The sequence below is a fragment of the Pezoporus flaviventris genome, unplaced genomic scaffold (genome assembly GCF_033815535.1).
Source record: "Pezoporus flaviventris isolate CSIRO_AGI_PZ_B2104156 unplaced genomic scaffold, CSIRO_AGI_Pfla_v1 ptg000078l, whole genome shotgun sequence".
Classification (NCBI taxonomy): Eukaryota; Metazoa; Chordata; class Aves; order Psittaciformes; family Psittacidae; genus Pezoporus; species Pezoporus flaviventris.
In genome coordinates this window covers 17,567,010-17,589,677 of record NW_026892626.1, presented here as the reverse complement: position 1 = coordinate 17,589,677, position 22,668 = coordinate 17,567,010, and the positions used below count along the sequence as shown (strand labels likewise).

The following is a 22,668-nucleotide window of genomic DNA, read 5'->3' as shown; positions in this document are numbered from 1 at the left end:
CAGTGCTGTGTTAAACACACATCCACTGCTCTGATCATCCTCCCCCCCCCGCAAGACGAGGAGCAAAGGGGCTTAGGAGACACCGGTATGGGTGTCGATACAAGTGATATCAGGAGGCTGCAGGCTGGAGGGGGAAGGCTCTGTATGACTTTTAATTCACTTGTTGCATTTAAAGGGTAAAACAGTTCAGCCCCTTCCTGCCCTGCAGAACCTAGGTGAAATCCATGGGAGTTTAGGAAGGAGGAAACCCACCAAGTTTAGCCTGACAGCCTGGATATTAAGCCCTGCATCTTCCCACTAGCTAAGAATTTTAGGGCCGGATCCGTAGTCAATTCCCGCATGGGATTTCAGCTCCGGTTCTCCAGGGAGAGGCAGGATGCGGAGCGCGACCCTGTCTCTAGGTCTTCCCTAATGCTCAACACCAAGGAGCGTTAAGATGGATGTGATGGAGCTGCAGGTCCCTATCACTGTCCCTGAAGGAGCCCGCACGCTGCGGGGAGGGGGCTCGCTTCGTGGGAGCCCGCAGGAGTCTTTAAAAGCACTTCTCGGAGCTGGAAGGGAGGTAGATGAGGGGAGGCGATGCAGGTCTCCTGGGAGACCCCTTTCCCCCTTCTCCGCGGGCACAGGGAGGGCTCCCAGCCCCTCGCAGGAGCAGCCGCTCTCCTCGCACGGCGCACACCCCGCACCCGGGGTGTGGGGCAGGAGCCGAACCAGGTAAGGGGTCCTTGAGCTTGGGAAGGGGGCACGGGCATTGGAAGGGGATGCAGAGCATCCCTGCTGCCTCCAGCGCCGACGGCTCCCCACCTCCAGCCCAACTTCCCGCAGACACCCCAGGGTGTCCCCTCGCGGGCCCCGTGTCGTCCCCCCCTCCAGCTCCCATCACCGGAGGCAGCCCCAGCCGGGAGCCCCGTCCCTCCCCTCGGGGGGCGGCCGCCGTCCCCGCCCGCCGCCGGAGGGAAGCGGAGGAGCTCGGGGCGCGCTCCTGGCTCGGGGCAGCCCGGGCTGGGGGGGGAGCTGCAGCCGGAGCGGGGCCAAGAGGAGACCCTGGGGCTGCAGGTAAATCGTGGCCGGGGGAGAGCGGAGCAGCGAGTGGGGCCGGGGGAGACTGAGGGGGGTGATGGGGTGGGGGGAAGCGGAAGGGATGGTTCAATCTGGGGCTTTGCAAAGGGCATCCCGCTTTTAAAGGGGTCTCCGGGATGAATAAGGCACCGGAGCGGTCCTTGCTCCCCCGAAGCAAAGCGGCCATCCCCAGTTTGCCCATCTTAAGGGGTTTTGCCGTTGGAGAGCGGAGTGAGCCCGTCCTGGCCGGAGGGATGGCAAGGGGGAACCCGCTGATGCGGTGTTGAAAGCAGGACGATCCTCGGTGGTGCTGGGAAAGCAGGAGGAAGGAGGGCTTGAGCCCCGAATGCTGCCCCGATCGGGGTCTGGAGCTGAGTGCCCGGAGCTCCGTTCTGCTAAAACACGGGGGGGGGGGGGGGAAGTGCAGGGGGTCGGATGTGCGGCGGGGTGGTCAGCAAGAAGTGGATGGTCGCGGTCAAAGCGGAGTCCTGGGGGTCACCGTGGGGCTGGGCTGGGTGTAGCATCCTGTATCCCTGTGCCCTGCCAGCTCCTAGTACCACAGAGCCAGGCACAGGGTGTACACTGTGCCCGGAGGGCTGCACAGAGAACAGCCCTACTCAGCTGTTTTAAACTTGTAGGCTTGCCTTGGGGTAAGCCAGAGCCTTCTTATAGATCTGGGGGGGAGGAGACACGCAGGTTACACCAGGCAGCTGGTACTTAGCGTGCTGGATCCGTCTCGCAATGCTTGTGTTGGGAATCCCAGCTCCTGGGTGATCCTGTGACCAGGACTCTGCGGCCGGAGTGGATCTGCATTGCTGGTGTGGGGTGCACCCAAGGGGTCTCACACCCTGGGAGGTCCTCTCGAGGCTCCTCGTCTTGAGCTGCATCATCTCTTACAGCAAGAGGAGCTTCGACTGAGCTTAACCTGGGGCTCTCCTGGCTCTCCCTAAGCCAAGGGACCTGTGGGTGCTTCAGCCTGGAAGCCAGACACAGCCGGTATCGAAACACTCCTTGATTAAACCGTCTTTGAATCCATCACATCCCTGAAATCAATTGATGCCAATGGATTGCAGAGGAGAGAGGGGAGGAAGAGAAACACTTTGGTGAGATCCCTGGTGATGCGCCGGTGGAGCAGTTGGAGTTTAGCACCTGCCCGGTGCCAGCACGGAGATGTTGGGCTCCACACTTTCCTCTGGCTGAAGCTGCTTAAATCAACTGCTTTGGGAGCAAAACCAGAAGCAAGTGCTTTACAGGACTGTGTGTGACAGGAGCAGCTCGGTCAAAGTGAGTAAACTCTGAGCATAACAGAGCCTGAAATGCTTTTTTTGGGGGGCAAAAAAGTATTTAATAAATACATAACAGAAGCTAAAGTGGTTTATGGATTGCTTTTTCCAAACTAAAAGCTAGGACCAGGTTATCAGGTGGCATCTCTGCAGAGTGCTCTAGGAAACACTGGGCTGTTTGGAGCAGGGTGGTAACAAAGCATTGCCGACTTGAAAACACAGTTCCTAAAGATGAGCTAAAAAGGTGCTAAAAATGGCAAGGTATTATTTAACTTTGACTTCAGCTGATCAGTGTTTTAGTACCAACAGAGCCAGTCAAAGCGGAAAAGCAATTTAGTGCAGGAAAGTTGTTTTGTTGTGTCTGCTGTGGAGGAATTCAATCACTCCTCGTTTTTTGAGTGAGAAACACCCTGAGAAATAACAAATAGCAGATTTTAACCAGGGGAAAGTTCACATCTGAACTGAGTCCTTTTGCCTTTTTATCCCAGGTGGTGAAATAGGGATGGGAGTGGGGAAACCTAGGGATTTTGTATATGAAATGATGAGATTTCTGTGCGCTCTCAGGGAACTTCTGGGTTAGTACAAGAACGTTATTGTAACTGTAAGAAGCTGATCAGGTCTTGGCATGATGCTGCCTTTCCCTCCTCTTCACACCAGCCTTGCCTTAGTGTTTGCGCTACTTCAGAGCTGCTCTGCCAGGTTCCACCAACTTCCACAGCATCACCTCCCTCCTCTCCCCATCCATCAGCAGTTGCTCTCCCTCGCCCTTGGCTCTGCCTGGTGCATCCATGCAGACCACAGCATGTGGTCCCATGGGCTGTAGCTGAAGAAGCAGGTGATGAACACTCATCCCCAAAAGGGCAGATCCACTAAAGCACCAGGAGAGTTTTCCTTTGCTTCATTACAGCAAATTACTCCACTAACACATTGCAGCCAACTCCATGGGACTGGGGGAAAACCACACAGTTCTGCTGCTGTTAGATACTTCTTGGATACTTACCCAGGTGCTTTGCTTCCCTTCACTACCTAGGACATCTGTTTTAAAAGCACATAGGTCTGGATTATCATTTTGTCTATTCCTGCTGGTTATTCTGCACCTGGAAGTAATAACCTGCAGTTCTGCTCTCATAATTCTCTTCACAGCAATTATATTTGATGCTGCATAAGAGAGAGTTATAATTCCAGTGGTAAACAGGGGGTGAGATCAAATCTTGGCTCATAAAACTAGGTTTCCTTATGTAATTCCTTCTTGATCCCAGCTATACTCTGATGCAATGCACTTCACAGGGTTATTTTTGCTTTGCTATTGTCACCACAAGCAGGAGGAATTTCAACCTTGATCTGTCTGGGCAGTTTTAAGGTTTGTCCTTTATGTTGTGATGATGCTTCAGTCACTGATGTGCTGCCTTGTGCTGCCAGCTGGATACCTGCTTTTGTGCCCAGCAAAAGGATGTTTGTGCTGGATACCTGCTGTAGAGAAGTTCTCACAAAAGCTAAATACCTTCTTCAGCTCTGTGCCATAACATCTCTGCTGTTTCTTCTCTCAGTTCTTGGGCAGGGACGCAGGCAGTCAGATATGTTCACTGCAGTGGAGGCCTCTGTTTTATAGCTCTGTAAAATGAGAACTTGGAATCATACTAGTGATTACTCTGGATCTCTGTTCTTAGCTCCTTAGCTTGTCCTTTCTCCTTTGTGTGTTTGAAGCAGAAAGCACATCATTTATGGAGTACACCAGTGTGATGTCTTGGAGATGAAACACCAAAGGGAAAAAAAGCTAGATGAGAGAAAGTCCCCTAGAGGTGTTTCTTCTAGTTAATCCATCAATTCTGAATACCCAAACAAGTGTCTAAGCTATCAGTCAGCATGCCTTAATTATATTTAGTCATCCTTTGTTGAGGTTTATGGTCATTAACTGCTGCAGTGGTAATGTAAGTGCAGGTAAAATTGTGCCGGTGAGGGGCAAGCTACCAGCTAGACAGAGGGAAAAACCCTCTCTGCTCATCAAACAGCCAGCAAAGCATGCTTTTGGAGCTGTTTGGGTTTTGTTGTTGCCAGAATGTATCCCAAAATACCAGTGGCTACAAGGTAGAGGCAATGAGGTTTCAGTGGCTGAGTGGATAAAGCCCTGAATAGGGGACTCAGCTTCAGATCTGGATGACTTTGAGCACATCGCATCCCCAGCTAATGTATGGGAAACGCTCAGATGATGGAAGCTCTTTGCCGGTGCTGCCAACTTGCAGGCTGTCCCTGAAGAAAGAGACTCAAAGCTTTCCCTGAGAGCCTTAGGAAATGCATTTCCTTCTGAATGCACCCACTATGGAAGGTTGAAAAGTTCATTAAATGGAGCAAAAAATCTGACAGCAAAGGTTAATGCTTGCAAGAAGCCAAGAGAAGAACCCCAAATACCAAGGAAGCTGACCGACAAACTGCTGAAGTGTCACTGGGGACAGCACAGCAGCAGAACAGACCATGGCAGCTGCTGTCAAAGGAAGCTGGAATTGCTGTCGCCTCCATGGAAGGCACACAAAGATCCCTCAAGAAAAACCCTTGGGTGCATCAGGAATGTCAGCAATGGGTGGCTGGAAGAGCCTGAGGCTCTTTGCAAGTAGGCATTTTGGGCTGTAGGTTATCTTTAGGGTGAGAAGAAGGCATCCAAATGAAAGAACTCTTCTTCCTCACTTTCCTGCCCCTTTCTCATCTCCACCTTCAAGCCAGCATTTGTTTGAGCTTTGGCAGCTCCCTCAGCTTTTCCATCCCAGCCACCCTGGGTTTCTGATTTCTCTGGTACATCTCCTCCCAGCCACAGAGCTACATGTGAGACACCTACTTCCCATCTGCCCAGTTCCAAATCAGAACAGCATATTTGTGATTACTACTGGTAGCTGGAGGAACTTCTACTCTCACCCACTGCAGTGCAGAAAGCACAGCAACCAGCCCGTGGAGGTGTTTGCGTTCCTCTTGGAAATAAGAAGTCTTTTGCATGCTTACATGATGCAGAACCTTGCTTGTGCTTCAAAGGCACGGGTGCAGTGTGGGCTGGGTGGGCTTGAATCCAGACACATGCACCTATATTATTATGGAAATCTAACTATCAAGTGATGGGAATAAAAGTTGCTGGGCACATATGATTCTATGATCCTGCTTGAGCACCTTCACCATGGTCTTCTGGCCAGACTAGGGAAAGATCTCAGGCCAGATTGGTGTCTTGAATCTCCACTCTTTCATACCAGATGCTTTCAACTTTTTATAGCAGAAAGCTTCTTAAACACCTACTTAGACCATGTTGAGACAAAGAATGTAAAATTATTCCTGTGATTCAAGCATGCCACGAAAGAGAGAGCTGGAAAATTTCAAACCCTTTTCAGATTGTCTAATGGAACATATTCTATCACGAAATCTGTTCAGCTGTGTCCCGAGGCTGCCCACTGCAGTTTGGGTTTCTTGAAGAAGAAAGGTGTTTCTTAGACAAAAAAGCACACTTCAGGATAAGAGGAGAGAGGTCCAGAAACACCGACAGAGGAACAGTCTTGAGACATGGAAAAGAAACAGCTTGCTCCTTGCCACTGCAGTCTCCACAGCTGTGTGCATGTGGCCTGACCTGATGGCGAAGTGGTCCCAGACGCAGTCCTTTCAGCTCTGGAGTTCACTGGTGCTCTTTATTAGGGTTATGGAGGGGTTTGTTTCTTCACCTACACAGCTGCCAGTGTCCCCTGGGGGTTCTCAATCGGCTCTGCCAGGCAGTTAAGTGGCATCTGAAGATATCAAACTGAGACTGTTTCTATGTAAACAGGGAGACCTGTGAAACATCTCAGTGGAGCTTCAGATACGAAGAGCTGGGAACTATCTTTGGGTTTGGGTTCTGGGTTTCCTGGCAGGACGCATGCTGTGTTACAGCCTCCCATCTTCACAGTTACACCCGGCCCTGACCCCAGGGCATGCAGCTTGTGAAAATTAAACAGACACCACCATCTACTGGGATGAGCACTTGGGCTGTCTTGTGCAATTCCTTTTTCAGGCATTGGTCTCATCACATGTGCTAACTGCATAATTCAGACACAAATTCAGGCTAGAGATAGACAGTTACAGCATGTCTTCATTTAAGAACTTAGTCTGCTTTGAATTCACTCTTTCTTTTTCCTTTTTATTTTTCTTTCTAGGAACAAGATGCCCATGAAGTTTAATCTCTCTTAGCCTTAAAAGAGAAAACTGAGGAGTAAAAATTATGGATCCTTTATACTTTTCCAACACAGTTAGCACAGAAGCTGGTTCCAGCGACGTGAATTCCTCCCTGCTGACCAACGTGACAGAGAACGGGACGCTCTCAGAGCAGCCCTCATTCAAATACATCCACAAAGTCCTGATTCCCATCTGTTACCTCCTTGTATGTGCAGTTGGACTCAGTGGCAACACGTTGGTCATCTATGTGGTTTTGCGCTATGCCAAGATGAAAACCGTCACCAACATATACATCTTGAATTTAGCTGTCGCTGATGTACTCTTCATGCTGGGCCTCCCCTTCCTGGCCACCCAGAATGCCATCTCCTATTGGCCCTTTGGCTCCTTTTTGTGCCGACTGGTGATGACTGTAGATGGCATTAACCAATTCACTAGTATATTTTGTTTGACTGTGATGAGCATGGACCGCTACCTGGCAGTAGTTCATCCCATCAAATCAACCAAGTGGAGACGGCCCAGGGTAGCCAAGCTCATCAGTGTGACTGTCTGGACCTTCTCATTCTTGGTGGTGCTTCCAGTCATCATCTTTTCGGATGTGCAGGAAGACTTTCACACCTGCAACATGAACTGGCCGGAGCCTGTCAACATCTGGTCAGCAGCGTTCATCATTTATACATCGGTCCTTGGTTTCTTTGGTCCTTTGTTGGTGATCTGTCTCTGCTACTTGCTGATCGTGATTAAAGTCAAGTCGTCAGGGATCCGAGTTGGGTCTACGAGGCGCAGGAGATCAGAAAGGAAGGTGACCAGGATGGTGGTGATCATTGTGGTGGTCTTTGTGTTTTGCTGGCTCCCGTTTTACATGATGAACATTGTAAATTTGATATTTATACTGCCGGAAGACCCCGTGTTGGTTGGGGTGTACTTCTTTGTGGTGGTCCTGTCCTATGCAAACAGCTGTGCCAACCCCATTCTTTATGGATTCCTTTCTGACAACTTCAAGCAGAGTTTTCAGAAAGTCCTTTGCCTCCGAAAGGGCAATGGTGTAGAGGATGGTGACCCCATTGAACACAGGCAAGAGAACAGCAGCCGCTTGCAGGAATCAATGTTAACCCAGAGAAATATTGAATTCAATGGACATATGCAGACTAGCAAGGTCTAAGGGCATGGCTGGGTACTGAAAAGCACTTCTAAACCTAGAGAACTTGTGAAATCAAAGGAAAAATGAATTCATAGCAAAGCTAAAATCTGGAGACCCACAGGCTCAAATGAATGTACATAGACTTCTCTTCCTTTGCCAGCTAAGAGCGTTATGGGCTATCCTGGGCTGTGCGAAACTCTTATGGTGTTCTGGCTAAGGCAGACGTGTGTTACCACTTTCTGTACTCTAGAGAACTGATTTACTGGTACACACTTTCAGCTCTGTACTGCTGAACACAAAACACTAGAGAACACTAAACCTGGTTTAACTACCTTGTTAAACTGAGTTTATGGCTGGTTTGCACTGCTGATCATTTGAGCTGATCAGCTCAAAGCAGAAAACAGCTCAGATAATATCTTTGGAAGTCTTCAAGGGGATCTCTTAGAAGAAAAACACTACTTCTTAAGAGGAAGTTTCGTACAAAAAAGGCCACAGCACTGATCTTAAAGTTGTGTATAAGCCAGGGTTATAAAGTGCTGTGTCAGACACTTACATTGTTTTACTGTCTCTAACCCATATAAGAGACTCATAGCATTCAGGAATCTTTCAAACACAATCAAAAAGAGTATAAAAGCAAGACTAGGAAAACATTGCTGAAAGGATTCCATGTATTCATAATACTGTCACAACCAAACCGCCTATAAAATGTAATGTGACCACTTCATTATTATGTAAGTGACGATGATTGTGAAGTCCTGGAAAGCTGTTGTGTATATTTATTGGTTCTGGATGTAAGTATGGACATGAATATAAACTGTATTTTCAGAAATTAAACAAGTTCAATCCCCTGCTGACTATCCTTTTCATGGCTTTGCTAAGCCCTGCCAGGCACTGAGCAAAAGAGATGTAGTGCAGTCTTTGATGCTCAAATCACAGTAAAGGCAAGACAGTTTAGTATGGTAGGGCCAAGTACAGAGACCGTGGGGCTTTGTCCTGTTCAGACACCTAAAGGAAAGTCACTGTGCCTCATGGTGCTTGGGAGCTCAGTAGATACACAGAGATCTAATGACTAATGTGAGACCGTATAGCTGGATGAGGGGAGCAAGGAACAGCGTCCAGACCCGATTCCTGCATCTGATCTCAACCAAGCAACTTGCAAGGCCTCTCAGCTGTCTTTCCAACTTTTGGTGACCTTCTATAGCATCTCTAAGGGATGTGGCTGAGCCCCCAGCAGTAAATACCAGCCTGGTATTTGTACAAGCAAGGCAGCTTATTTAAATAACACTGAATAGAGTAGGATACTGACATGGTTCCCCTCCTCACCCAGAGTGCAGCCTTGGGGTGACTAAAGTGAGAGGCCCTGTGTTGAAATTACTGGAGATTTGGGGGTCAGCAGCCTTCAAAAACGAGATCCAGGCTGCAGTCCTCTCCTCCCTTATAACATTGCAAAGGCTCCTCAAGTTCAGCAGAGAAGCCTGAAGATGCTGTTTCAGAGCCAAGTTACCATTAACAGCTAGACCACAGTGGCTTGTTTCCATGAGTCCTTTAGGACTGAGCACTTCAGGACTGCCTGGGAGTGGAGACCTTCTCTTAACTGTCCTCAGGAGCTTGTAGTTCTCAGTCCAAACCCCCTGCTGCCATGCAGAACCCAATCTATGTTGGGTCGTGTGTGCCATAAGGTGCTGAAACCAGGGCTAATTTGTTAAAACATATGGCACTATGGTTCTCCTTAAAATGCTCTGCAGAAGCCACTAAATCCTGCCCTGAGGACCAAGCACACCAGGCAGGGCAATAGCCTAAGCTGAAAATACTCAGGCCTTGAAACTGCTTACTCCTGATGCAACTATTTAGCATGAGCTCATAGGATGGACCAATTCCTACAGAAGTTCTTGTTCCTACCTGCTGTTGCTGTGTATATATGCACCATTTTCCTCGTCACGCCATCATACGTGGCAACACTCATCTTATGCTAGGGTAAGAGTGCAAGAACTCATCAGATATAAAAAGAGACAAATGTAGGATGTATCCAGAACCCGATCCTTGGCTTGGGCCATTAGTAGGCACATTCAGGCTTCTCACAGAAGGAGGCTGCAGCCCACCTTCCATACACCTGCACTACACCACTGCCGGTAATCCAAACTCACAGCACCACCAGGTCTACATTGATTAATTAAGTCGTGCGATATCTATTATTTCCGGAGTTATCAGGCTGTTCCAGGCATAAATCAACTCCCTTATCAGTTCTTGAGACATGTGGAGTAATTAGCGCGGGCCTTTATGTCATCTCTGCCAACTCCATCTGCGCCCAGTTGATTAGCCAGGAGTTCTTCTCCAGTGACAGAATTAGAAAAACCCCATTTTAGTTCACAGATCATTCTGCAAGCAGCAGTCATAATTAATGCTCACACAGAGGGAGGGTGCCCCACGCACGCAGCCCTGGTAGCTCGCTCTGCAGAAGCACAGGGACACTTAATTCAAGGCAAAGTGTGTTGCTGAGTCCATCTCTGCCATCATCCATCACTGCACAGGGAGAATTAGAATGAAGAAACCAGGGGGTTGCTCACACCAGCTAAGCTAAGCTGAGCAATGCTGGTTGCTATGTTAGTATTTGCTATGGAAATAGCAAGACAGATATGAGCAGAGAACAGCTGAATTGCCAGGGCAAGGTTTAGGAATTTGCCCCTGATGCTGTGAGACTCTGCCTGAGTCACTTCACTCCTTATGTACTAGTTTCTGTATGTGTAAAACTGGGAAGAAGGGCACTGACATTCATAGAGCGTTCAGGGCTGAATGTCAGCACCAAAACACAAAAAACCCTTATAATTTGCTGTCTCCAAACGTATGGTTTGCTCCAGTGTACTTGGAGCTCTATAAAAATCAAAGCTGGAAATCCTGGAGAGAGGCAATGTGTTGGGGACCGGAGGGGAAGGGTGTCATTGCAGCCGGTCCTCACTAGTGCTTTCTTAGGGCTGCCTGAGAGAAGGGCTGCTTGGTATCTCAGTCCTCATTTTTAAGAGGAATCATTTTGCTTGAGGATTATGAAATATTACCGGTAACTCGAGCCAAGTGCACCCAACAGCCTCGAAACCAGGAGTCCAACAGAAACCTTCTGTGATAGGCTTGGGACTGGCAGCAGCACCAACAGATTTACAATGTACAAGGAGCAACAGTCTCATACTAAGCCTCTTCTGTTTTAAAATAAGCTCGTAGCTTGGGCAGAGACCAGGGAACGGCTTAGGGAGGTTTTGAGTTGGGCACTGGTTTACAAGAAGGCTGCTTGGAATAGAGATGGGGGAATTTGGAGTCAGCAGACAGACAGTGCTGGTTTGAGGACTGGCAGCAAACCCAAAATGTCCCTCCAGACACTTAATCCCAGGATCAGACACCCCTTTTAGGCATCTTTTAGATTGAGGTGTATCAAACCCACCCGGGCTGTGTGAGTGCCACTTTAACACAAAACTCACGCTGATAGAATGTTACACACCTAGAGATTCAGCAATATAGCAAGAAGCAGGTGGAAGGATAAACTCCAAAACCAAATGAAATGGAAATCCTCCTCAGTGGATTAGGTAAGAGCACTGAAGAATACTCGGAAAACCAACACTTGAGTAAAAATTGGCAGAGTTGACCTATTGATGATTTCTGGGTAACTGCTTCTGGGAAAAAGCTGATTCATTTCAAATCTCTCTGGCCATGGGAAAGAGCTAAAGAGGTGTGATAAATGAAGATCCAGAGTTTTATTGCTCTGTCATGTTAATCTAGTGCAGTATCAGGAGACAGCAGTGTAACAATAATCTGGCGCATTAGGGATGCTCCGTTTTCCTTTCCATTATGAGTTTATAACATGCTGGAAAGAAAAGCCGACTGCATTTAGTGCCAAGACGCTTTATAAACACTTACATTGTGCTAACAAGAGCATCATCTTCTACCGCAGAGGAAGAGTTTCAGTGCAAAGGAAGTGTATACTCAGCAGAATTCCTCTGTTCTCTTCTCTGGGTCAAAGCCAGGTCAGCATCATGTACTGTGTGGAGTTACCACGCGCTCATCTACCGTTGTCTTTAGGCTTATGCTACAGAAATCATCTTCACTTTCTTCTTCTGGACAAAGCGTACAATATTTTGCATTGAATGAACCAAACCCCAAAGTCATTGGCATATTTTCTGGGTCCTATAAAGTCTATTTATTCCAAGTAATCTGACTGTTGCTCATGATGGTAACCCTTAATCTGCTTTGGAAATCCTGCCCAAGCTCATTTTAGCAGGCTGTTTCCTCAGTCCCCACCTCTGAAAGGTCATATCCAAACCCTGGAGCTTACTCACACGTCAAGAGTGAACTGAAATGGAGCAAACCAGCGCTGATTCCAGTGTGAAATCAAATCTGCAGCCCATGAGGAAGGGTTATACCTTGCTAATCACCTGCTTTTTTTCAATGGCCACAAGTTTGATGCTCTGACCACAAGTGACAATCAGAAAGACACCAAGGATGCTGAAAAGCACACTATCTCTGACCAAGCCAGGAGTCCTCTTTCCCTCAATTTTGAAAGACACTCATCTCAATAAAGCCCTGAAGATTAACTCCTTGCAAGAAAGAATGGCACCAGAATGTGGAAAACCTCACAATTGCCTGAGTTTCTCTGGTTACTCTCTTGACTTACAGCAGGGGAGGAGGACGTGGCTTCTATTAATTTGCCATAAGAAAAAGAAACATGTTAGAGATGTTCCCATGAGACTGAAAAAAGCTTCCATTAGCCTAATGACTGATTTGTTTTCTCATTTAGAAAGAATCAAAATTAATTTTATTTACTAAACCGACAGCAATGGTCACGCTCCAGCGAATGAATAAATGCGGGGTTGAGAAGGAATTCTTGCTTTGCAAACGCATTTCATTTGATGCAATTTATTCCCATAAAAATAGAGGAACTAATGAGGAAGGGATGACTCTGTCCTGTCATGTACTCACTGTGGAGAAAAGATGGGCTTGCTCTTACAGAGCCAACTTAGGAATCCACAGCTCTTGGTTCAGATCCTAACCTCAAAACTTTGCTGTGAGGTAGGCTGCAATTCCCAAAGTTTTCCACCTGTAAAACTAACCCAGTGTTTCCTTTCTCATGCCTGTCTTACACAGAAGAGAGATTTAAAGTCCCACCACAAAGTGTGGTATTAGGTGCCAGCACCACAGAGATTACATCGGTTTTGTCAAAGTCTTGCAGGAATAGTCACTTCTCATGGAAAGGAGAAGTTCTGGTGCATTGATTTTGTGTCTCTTTGACATAAGTCCCCTGTCCCTCATTCAGGTAGGGGTTTTGCTGGTAAAAGCTCTGCTAGATGGATAACCAGGTGGCTCTCATCAACACTGCATCTCCAGGAACTCTGCAGCTTGCTCTGAGCATGTTTGTCATTAACCTCTCCAAGAGGGACCACTCTGAAAGAAAATTGGGCTTCAGCGTGGTTCTCCTGGGGCAAAGAGCACTGAATAGATCACACAAACGGGGCCTTGATGGGCCATAAAACATGTTAAACCCTCATCCATCAGTGGCACGGTGATGCAAAGCCATGCCAAGCAACACTCCCAAGAAACCTGGGTAAGGGCACAGTGTCACAGATACCAGCCATGTGCGATAGTCACCAGCCACAGGAGCGACTAAGCAAATGGTATATGAGTCAGATAACTTCTCCAGCACTTCAGGGTTATATATGGATGGCGCAGGCTTAGAAATAATGTTCTCTTGTGATAGAGAAAACACAGGTAATTTGTACACAGTGACAGGAGAGGAGGAATGAAGCCTGGGTAAGGCCTTGGGAAATCACATCTCTGAAGCACACAAAGGAGCATTTCAGCATACAGCATCAAGCAGGGTCTTTGACATCCTGAATGCTGAAACAGTAATGAAACCCAAGGCTGTCTCAGTCCTTCTGTACTCAGACTTGCCCTTGATATATGCTCCCTCTTATCTGTCATGGTCCATGTTCAATCGCACTCAGCCTCATCTGCAATCTCCCTCCCTATCTCTGAGCCATGGGCACATTTCCTGCCCTCCAAGCAGACCTACGTGAGCAGGGTGCTGCTGTGCTTCGTGTCGAGGCATTTCAATCTGATCTCCTCAAAACCCCTACACTTTGAATTGAAAAGAAAGAAAACGACTCATTCCTTTCCTCCTCCCTGAAAGTCTCCAGTATACCCAGGCACTTTTGGCTTTTATAAGAGGTTTTGAACCCAATGTCAATGCAGGTTTAACTTTCCAGCAGCCTATTTGGAGGTTTGCTACCAGTCCTGTCTGAGGGAGCAAGGTAACTCTCACTAACAGGGCCATAGCTCCCTGGGACCTTCAGTGGGTGACTTATCAACCTGCATCTGCCTGGTTGTACCAATGAGTGATTTCAAGGATGCTGCCAGCACTTTATAACCAGCCATGCCTTATCTAAGTAGTATTGACTGATTTCATTCTCTGCCGGTTGCTAATGACTGGCAAATAAATGACTGTGCTGTGAAAATATAGAAGGGATTACAAAGTGTCAGCGTGATCTATGAGAAATATGTTGTTTCTGTTGCTAAAATAACATGAAAAAGGCAGGGAGCTAGCTTTGCCAATTTTTCTTTATATATATATATATATATTAAAAATTAAAGCATGCTCCTAATTTGAATTAGAGCATCTATTTCTGGTTAGATTGAGCAGAGCACATTGCACACTTTCAGCTGGACTGACTCCACTTCCTCTCAACCCAGAAATACAGTGCTGCCCCTTACCACAGGATGCCAAAGCAACCAAGCCAAACTGAGCTTTCTCCTGCCCTTGAGGCAATCCAAAGTCATTTTGCTGAAGCCAACAGTCCTTGGGGTGTCACTGGAAGCTAAGCGTGACCATCATCAGCTCTCCTGGTCTACAGTGAACATCATCCCTCCTGCTGTTGGTGTGGTTTGCTCTGGTACAGCAGCTGGAAATGGTGGTTTGTCATTTCTCTGAATGAAACCCAGTCCCCTGTTTTGGACAAGTCTTGATTTGCAAGAAAAGCACCCATACCATCTTGTTCAGTGTAATGTAACTGTTGCTATTGGGCCAAATCTGGAATTGCCCAATGTTTTGTGCTCTAACATAGAGGAGATGCAACACAGCAAAACAAGATACATTACAGTTTGTACCCCAATATCCAGAGTTTTGCTGGGTTCCTGACACACTTTCTCTCTTTAAGGATGTAAAGCACAGGAAGGACAAATGAGTTTAAGATGAGAAGGGGAATATTGCTCTGGCCAGGCCTCACAGCAAGGCTCACAGCAGCTTCATTGGCAGCCAAAAACAGCAGGAGTTGCTGGCACGTACTCACCATGGAGCAAGATCAGTCTTGCACTGCAGCCCAGGCAGAGGAAGATGATGCTTTCTTTACATGGCGCAGTCCCTCTAACCTTCCAGGAATCAGGAGCGTGCCCTGGAGAAAGAGAATCGGGGATCAACTTAACCCCAGCCTTGCTTTGGTGCCTTTTACTGACTTACAACCGCTGCAAATCATCCTCAATTGCAGCACTGAGGTAATGAGCAGGAAAACAGAAGCTGACGGTGAATAATGACTGTGGATGTCAAAAAGGTGCAAGCATCAAACAAAGCTGAAGCCTTTTAGCTGATGCCATAGACATCAGAGGTACCTGGTTTCTGGGGCAGGCTGTGATGCCTCTTCCAGTGAGACCTTTCCCTGCCTTCCAGACATTTCAGCGGAGGCCAAAGGTACTGGATGTGATCAATGACTGTCTCTTTCCATTTGGCAGAATGGTGATGGTGAATAAATGCTACCTGCAATTAGGTCATCCCTTTAGTTAATTAAACGATTAAGGAAACAATTAAGAGAGGGAAGCTTGGTTTGAGGGGTGGAAAGTAACTGAGACTTTTCAGCCATCTGTGGCTGGGTGACTTTTGCCAGCTGATGCTTCTAATGGAAGCAATTATGCATAACTTAGTGAGGGACAAAAGGGCTTGCAGAATTAAATGGATGGCAGTAACGAGCAGGGTCATGTCTACAATGATGGATGAAGGGGAAAGGGTATGCTGGGATAAAGAGAAGGTTCTTGCAGATATTGTCAGTTGTTGAAACCAAAGAAGAGTGCTTTCAGCTCCAGGTGCCTTTCAGTTCAACACTGGAAAGAAACCTGGCTTTACACCTTCCCCTCTTCCTCCATGATCTAGCTTCCTCCCAGCTAAAGAGGATGTTGACCCAACCTAGTTGTTTCCCATGTTGGGTGATGGAGGCCAAGATCCCTCCTGGAAGCTCAGGTATGGAAGGTGGCTGCAGATACTCAAGCCTAGGGCAGTCAGGTATCCCAGGCTACAGGACTACCTGCTAACACAGGCTTCCAAAGGCTGCCCACTTAGGAACAGAAACAGATTATCAGTTTCTGTTTTCCCCCATAATGACAGAACAAAAGAGAACACATTTCTTTCCCTTGGCCACTGTTAATGGTTTCAAGCTGGGCTACAGCACTGAAGTGCCCCTGTCCAACCCAAAGGCATTTATATGCAGCCACTGCTCTCTTCAGCCTTTCCCTCCACTACAAGCAAGATTTATGCTCTGAAGGATGATGAGAGGAGGCATATTATTAATCATGAAATCCATCATCTATCCCGAGAACCTGATGGAAGAGGTCCTACAGAGATGCTAACGCTGTATTTGCCAACTCCTGAGATTGCTCCCAGGAGCCTGACTGATTTGCCTTCACTGGTTGGCAAAGTGTGGGCATGTGAAGTGTCTGCCTGCACTAAACACAGCTGCCACAGGCAATAGGGGAAGAACAGGGGTGTCCTGCTGGGATTTCAGCCCCACAGCCCCTTGGGCCACCTACAGCTGCTCAGAGGTTGGCCTTGGTCCCACCTCCCCTGCCTGTCTCCAGTTGGTAGCAGGGGATGCAGCCCCTTGGTGCTGTAGCAGCTCAGGGGAGCCCTCCATAGCCCATTTCAGTCCAAATCAGACAAGTTAGCAAAGGCTTTGCACTAAAACCCTCACCTGGGCTCAAACAGGCTCACAGGTTTTGTTTTTATCATGTGTGCTATTCTCCACGTTTAGCAATTAATAAATCAGTGTTATCACAGCTTTCAGATGTGCAGTAATGGTGATGGATAGCCACGCTCTCCTCCACTCTTGTTTTGGGTTTTGGTTTGGGGTTTTTTAACCCATTTCTGAATATTTTCTTGGGTTTCTCCCTTTTGATCACGCACTAGAGTTCGGCTGAATGACTGAAGTCAGTGCATGGTGAATCAAGCTCTGGCCTCAGGTTACATTCGTGTAAATCAAAACCAGCAGGAAAACTATCTAAGGCTTTCAAGAAAGGCCCTGAGGTCAGTGAAGGGGGGTTGATCATGGGAATTTTAGCAAAATTTGGGGGGGTTGTGACAGGGGGGGACTCATGGGCTGGCACTAACTTGGGTGCCAAATCCATCAGGTAGGGTAAAAACAAGATGGAGCCATCCCATGAGACTTCAGACCACAGACTGCACTCAGAAGGAGGTGTGACAGGAAAAAGACAGAGGTGCAAACTGGTCTGGCACCACTGTACCATCCTAAGGTCTAAATTAGAAAGTACAGATGTGCAAATCCAGCCTGGCTGGCCGATGACAGCAGTTTTACATTTCAGGTCAATATTGGTGTAACTACTGATTTACAGCAGTATTTTTTCCCTAATCTTAGTGAAAAGCTAACCAGTACTAGGCATGCTCGTTGCTGCAGTGCCTGTGCACCACCAATAGTGCTCCTTCGTGCTGGGAGCTGTGCAAACACAGAGTGGGGTCCCTCAGGTGATGGAAGCATCAGGGCACCCTGCAGAGCAGAGCAGTGCTGCTGTGTTCCTGCACTTAGCCAACATCAAGAAGTATTTGGTCTTTACCTGAAAGAGATGCAAATGAGAGGGGATGTGATGAGAGCTGGGGATGGCAGTGAGGCAGGCAGTTCTGAGGACTCCTGCAGCTTGTACATATCTCAGGTTTTCATCTTTCTTTCTCTGCCTCCACACAGCTTGTGATTAACATCAGCAACCTTCCGTCAGCTCATTCTGTATGTGCATAGTTTATGATGAAGCACGTCTCGAGATTCTAGGTAACAAAACAAGAATGACTAAAGCCCTCTGCCTCCTAACTCAGTAGAGAAGGGGCTTTTCTCCACCTAGGAACCCCCCAGACAGCCCATCCCTCCTGTTTTCTCTGATGCCTTTCTCTGACCTCTGACAGGACAAGGGGGTTGCAGCATTTGGGCTCCAGATTTGGGGCAGGGAAAGCAGCTGTTGAAGGCAGTCTTAAATGGTTCTAGATGCTCACAAGTGGGAACTCAAACCACTGAGTGTGCTTTCTGGTGTATATACCCAGCAGTGAAGCCACAGACAGCTCAGCATGTGTGGGAGTCAATCTGGAGGGTGTACTGTATGGCTGGCCAGATGATGCCTGAAAACCCAGCTGACAGGCACTGGCATCAATATATGAGTGCTTGTGGGTTTTACCAGCCACTTATCCTGGCTTGATTTACGACTTCAGCCAGGACCATCTTCTGCCTTGGAAAAAAAAGGACTTTAATAAATGAAGATGTATAGGAAAGAATTAAAACCTGGCATCGCATTAGCAGAGCAAAGATTATTTCTCTAATTCCTCTGTAGAATTTGATCTTACTTGGAATGCACCAAAAAAAGTTTATCAGAAGGGAATAATGAGACACCTGAAAAAACAGGCTGACAGAACTGAGACCCAAGCAGGGGATGCAGAGGCTGTGCTGCCCCATGCCCTTGTGCATGCACAGATGCTGGCTCATTCTGTCTAATGCTTGTACAGAGCTGCCTCTCTATAAGTTACTGCCTGAGGAAGAGCTGAGACCTGCCTGGAAAGCAGGCAGTAGTTGTGCTTGTGTGCTGGGGCTCCTCATTTTGCATCCTTCCTACCAGCAATCACAGCCTTGGGGAAGCATCAGAAATCAATCAGCCAGTTCATTGGCAACCCCAAGTGTGGAGCTTTATTCCAAACCTGCTATTGCCTGGGCTTTGAGTGTGCAAAGCTGTTGTGAAAACAGCTGCCTATGCCTAAGCCTAAGCATGCTTTGGGGAACAAGAGGAAGAAAGCTGCTTTTTACCCCTTGTAAAGTTTGCCTTCTGACAGAATAGGGAGATCTAAGCAGGGTTCCCTCCGGCATAGCAATACACCTGATACCATCCACTACCGTAGGAAGCAAGCTCATTCTTGCATTATCCTAATGGTGGAAACTGTCAGCCCCGCTTTGATTCACTTTCAGCCCTGTTTCCTCTGGTCCTAAGTCAACATTAATCTTAATTATGTCTCTGCTAACAAGCCTCTAAGAGTTTATTAAACAGGCTTTTGTGTTCCCTAATTGAAAATCTCAGCATAAAGCCTTTCAGGCTGCTTTGACAAACGGCTACGGGAGGCTGGTGGAGGGGAGAGGGACAGCGGCATCATTCCTATCGCCACCCTTCCACTCACCAGCTGCTGCTAGGAGCTGGGAAGGGGGTCTCAGACACAATGGTCCTCTTGGGAAGACAGTGGTATCAGTAAGTCCACTTGTGGAAATGCCTTTTGTACACAGCCAGCCACATGAGACTGTTCAATAGCTTAAAAACGAAGTGCAGGACTGCTAGGAAGCATGTGTGGGCTATGATTCACACAGAATGGGTTTGGTTGGAAGGGACCTTGAAGCTCATCTAGTTCCAGCCCCTTGCCACGGGCAGGGACATGAAATGTGTCCCAGATCCTGTGGCTTCTAACAGGAGCAGTACTGTCCTGCAGGGAGCTGAAGTCTTTCTTCTAGCAACAGTAGATGTCTTCTTGACTGCACTCGCTTTGCCTTTCCTCCAGGTCAGACCCAGTCCCAGACACCCACAGGCAATCCCACACCTTCCCCCTGCTCTATCATCTCTCTTGCAACTTCAGTCTTTTCTTCTATTCTTCCCATCCTTGTACCTATCTCACCTCCACTATTGTGTCTGTCCTCCCTCTTGGAGGGATCTATAGAGCTGACCTGGGCCACGTTGGGAGCTTTGCACAGCACCAGCTGCAGTCAGTGTCACATCATGTGCTACAAGAATGAAGTTTGGTCTGAAAAAGGTATCAGTCTTGGTCCCGTTTTTGCACAGGGGACAGACCTTCCCCACCTCTGCACCCACTAACCTCGGGTCAGGATCTGGACCACAGCTGCCAGGAAATAGATGTTTCAGCGAGCAGCCTGCCAACATTTTCATTGCTATTGTTGCAATGCATCATATTTAATGAGCAAATTTAGGAAAGCTTTCAATGCATCAATTTTCAGATCAGACAGCCCAATGACCTTTCCAACAAACAACTGGCTGGGGAATTTAGTTTCGTAACAAATGCCTGCCCCCAGCAGGAGTTAGAGGAGGAAGCACAAAGGCAACCGCAGCCAAGAGGGCCTGCTTCCCATCCCCAGGGGCAATCCAGCCCCTGGGTCAGCCCTGCTGGGCTCTGAGGCATCAGCATCATGGCCAGGATAAAGCTGTTCAGTGTAAATCTGGCTCTTTTTCAGTGTCAATCAGCTCTTTTCCTGGCTCTGGGTTTATTTTATGGGCGCAGCTCTGCTCCTTGCAGGTCTCCTCCATGGCTCCTGCAGACCCTCTTCTCCTCATCCCAACAAGACCCGAGTTGAGCCTTCAAAAGCTCCACTGGCTCCTTCTCCAAAGCCCATACGAAGCACATACTCCCCTGTACATGGGGAGACACGGGTTTTCCCTGCAGCCTGGCGGTGGATTTCGGGGGAAAGGATGTGAGCTGACAGCATCTCCGAGCACGTCTCATCAAAACATGTCATGCTTTGACAAAGGCTGACAAATCCAGACGAAAACCTGTCCTCCCAGCCAGCCATTCCCAGAAAGCAAGAGACAGAAGTGACACTCCCCAACGCACTTAGGGGCTTTTTTTACACGTTTTCAATCCACTCACTAAGCCTGAGGGATTGACTGACATCTTTAATACCTCGACAGACACTTCTTCACATTCAAACTCCCTGCTCAGCTTTAAATACTCCTTTCTTGGCCATCCCTTTGATCCAGTAAAGCATTGCAAATGTTAACTCTCTAGCTGCTCTATTGAAAACAAACACCCACAAGCGCATGGAGGTCAAGGGATACTTGCCCTGCGCTCATCTGACCTTCACAAGGCTGAAAAATATATTAGCTTGTTGCCATTCCTTTTTAAGGCCCCAGTTATGAATATTCATTGGGATTCATTGCGGACCCCTCAACAAACAGATTTGCAACTGCTGAATACCAAAGGGCTCTGCTGAAGAACGTGTGCAGAGGTGAAACAAAGAGCAGCTGGGATAAAGGAGCACCTTTAAGCGTGTCGCTTCCTATTGCGATAAAAAGGGGAATAAATGAGATGGAAAAGTCCCATCCACAGTTTACACAAGTGGCATTTGCAGAACAGAGCAATTCCAAATGGCAGCTTCCAGGTGGATATCTCAGAGAGGTCAGGAGATTAATTGTGCTTCATGGGTGACTTCTGGCCTCCTGGGTTTCAGTGGGGGTGTCACTGGCTCTACTGGCATCATCTCTAAGGGAAACAATACCCAGGAATGTATTTGAACTGGGGGCTGAGGCAGGAGCATATCTAGAGATCAATGGATTTGCAAGCAAGATTTAAGGATGGTATTTTCACTCCTTCCCCCTTCAAGTTGCAGTTACCTGTAGTCCAGCTTCCCAGATCAATACTGCTTATGCCTGCCTTAATGCAAACCTCCCCGGAACCAGCATGATCCTAAGACACCATCTGCTAAAACCACATCTCTATGCCCTGAGGCTCTGTGTCCTGCTGGCCCTGGGGACTGGGTTATCACTGGGATCCAAATGCTTCCTGTGATGCAGGGTCCTGGCACAGCCTTGATACATACAGCAGCAAGGCCATATTTCTAGCCTTCCCCCTGGTCCTCCTCAGTGCCCATTGCCTTCTACAAGCAGAAAGAAGGGAAAGGTTGCTCATTTTATACTCGCGTGGTTTGTTTCCAGAACAGCTTATCCAGCTCCACCATCTCCGTCACCTGAAATGTCTTAGCTGGTCACCTCAACCTGCACTTTGTTTTGATGCCACATTTATTCCTGGACATTTTTGCGTTGTTTGAATAACTTCATCTAAATCCAGCTTTGTTGCTATGAGATGGATGATGCTCTGGGGTTTCTGTGTTTCCTCTCTTTCCTGCTGTAATCTCGTAACACTTAATCCTCTGTATATCTTCATCTTCCCCTGAAAAGTCACTGCAGGTGAAAGCTTTCTGTACTTGCTCTCCTACCACCTGTATCTTGAGCCTTTAAGCTCTCAGTCCAGTTTTCTGACCTTGAGCAGTGAGTCAGCCCAAACACCAGATATGTCCTGTTCCTTTAGACTATTTTCCATTTCCTAGGATGAACCTTCCGAGTTGCTGCAGTGCTGGGTTTTTTTCCAACATGGGTCATGGAAAAGCAATAGTCCTGAAGAGAACTGGGTGCTACAGGGGGTGTACACTCCTGTCCTCTGGTCATGTGAGGCCAACAGCTAAGTTTGTGTCTCAGTGTGACTCAACAGCACACGTGCTGCAAATATACAGCCCTAGATGTGGCCAGAGAGCAGAAACAAAACCATGGTGGAGACGAAGGGCTCTTAGCAACACCATGTAGAAGGTCTGAGGCTTCAGAGTCCAGGTCCAGCATCCAAGCTCACCATCTTGACAGCTTCTTTCAGTCTGTGCTTGGCTATGAGACCTCGCTACCATAAAATACCAAGACTTGGAATCAACAGACACATATTGACTCAAATTAAGAAGATGACAGGTTGCACAGGCTCTTCCTACCATCTCAGGCTGATGCATGTGAGTCATGGCCATCACGTATACCCTGGGGCTGCAGCAGCTCCGCACAACAGGAGAGATCGTGCATGTCACATCCCAACTGCCCCGCAAAGCTGCTGCTTCAGACAAGCAGAACAAAGGCAGGTAGCACACGCCAGAGCAACGTCATGTCATGAGAAGAAATGCTGGCTCTGAAGAGACGCGATGA

General features: G+C 47.7%; 1 protein-coding gene across 3 annotated transcripts; it reads left to right on the top strand.

Annotated features, from left to right (window-relative positions):
- Nucleotides 1-501: 501 nt before the first annotated feature.
- On the top strand, nt 502-8,504 carry SSTR5 (somatostatin receptor 5). Of its 3 annotated transcripts, none has more exons than XM_061473484.1 (2): nt 502-714; nt 6,500-8,504. In XM_061473484.1, exon 2 carries the CDS (start codon nt 6,565-6,567, stop codon nt 7,675-7,677), a length of 1,113 nt encoding a protein of 370 aa, XP_061329468.1. In that variant the 5' UTR covers nt 502-714; nt 6,500-6,564; the 3' UTR covers nt 7,678-8,504. The 3 variants fall into 3 exon arrangements, with proteins under 3 accessions (XP_061329468.1, XP_061329466.1, XP_061329467.1); XM_061473482.1 differs by lacking the exon at nt 502-714 and adding an exon at nt 898-1,056; XM_061473483.1 differs by lacking the exon at nt 502-714 and adding an exon at nt 1,730-2,343.
- Nucleotides 8,505-22,668: the final 14,164 nt, after the last annotated feature.

What these genes read in the sequence shown, in the direction of transcription:
- SSTR5 (XM_061473484.1), top strand. Translation starts at nt 6,565, where the DNA reads ATGGATCCTTTATACTTTTCCAACACAGTTAGCACAGAAGCTGGTTCC.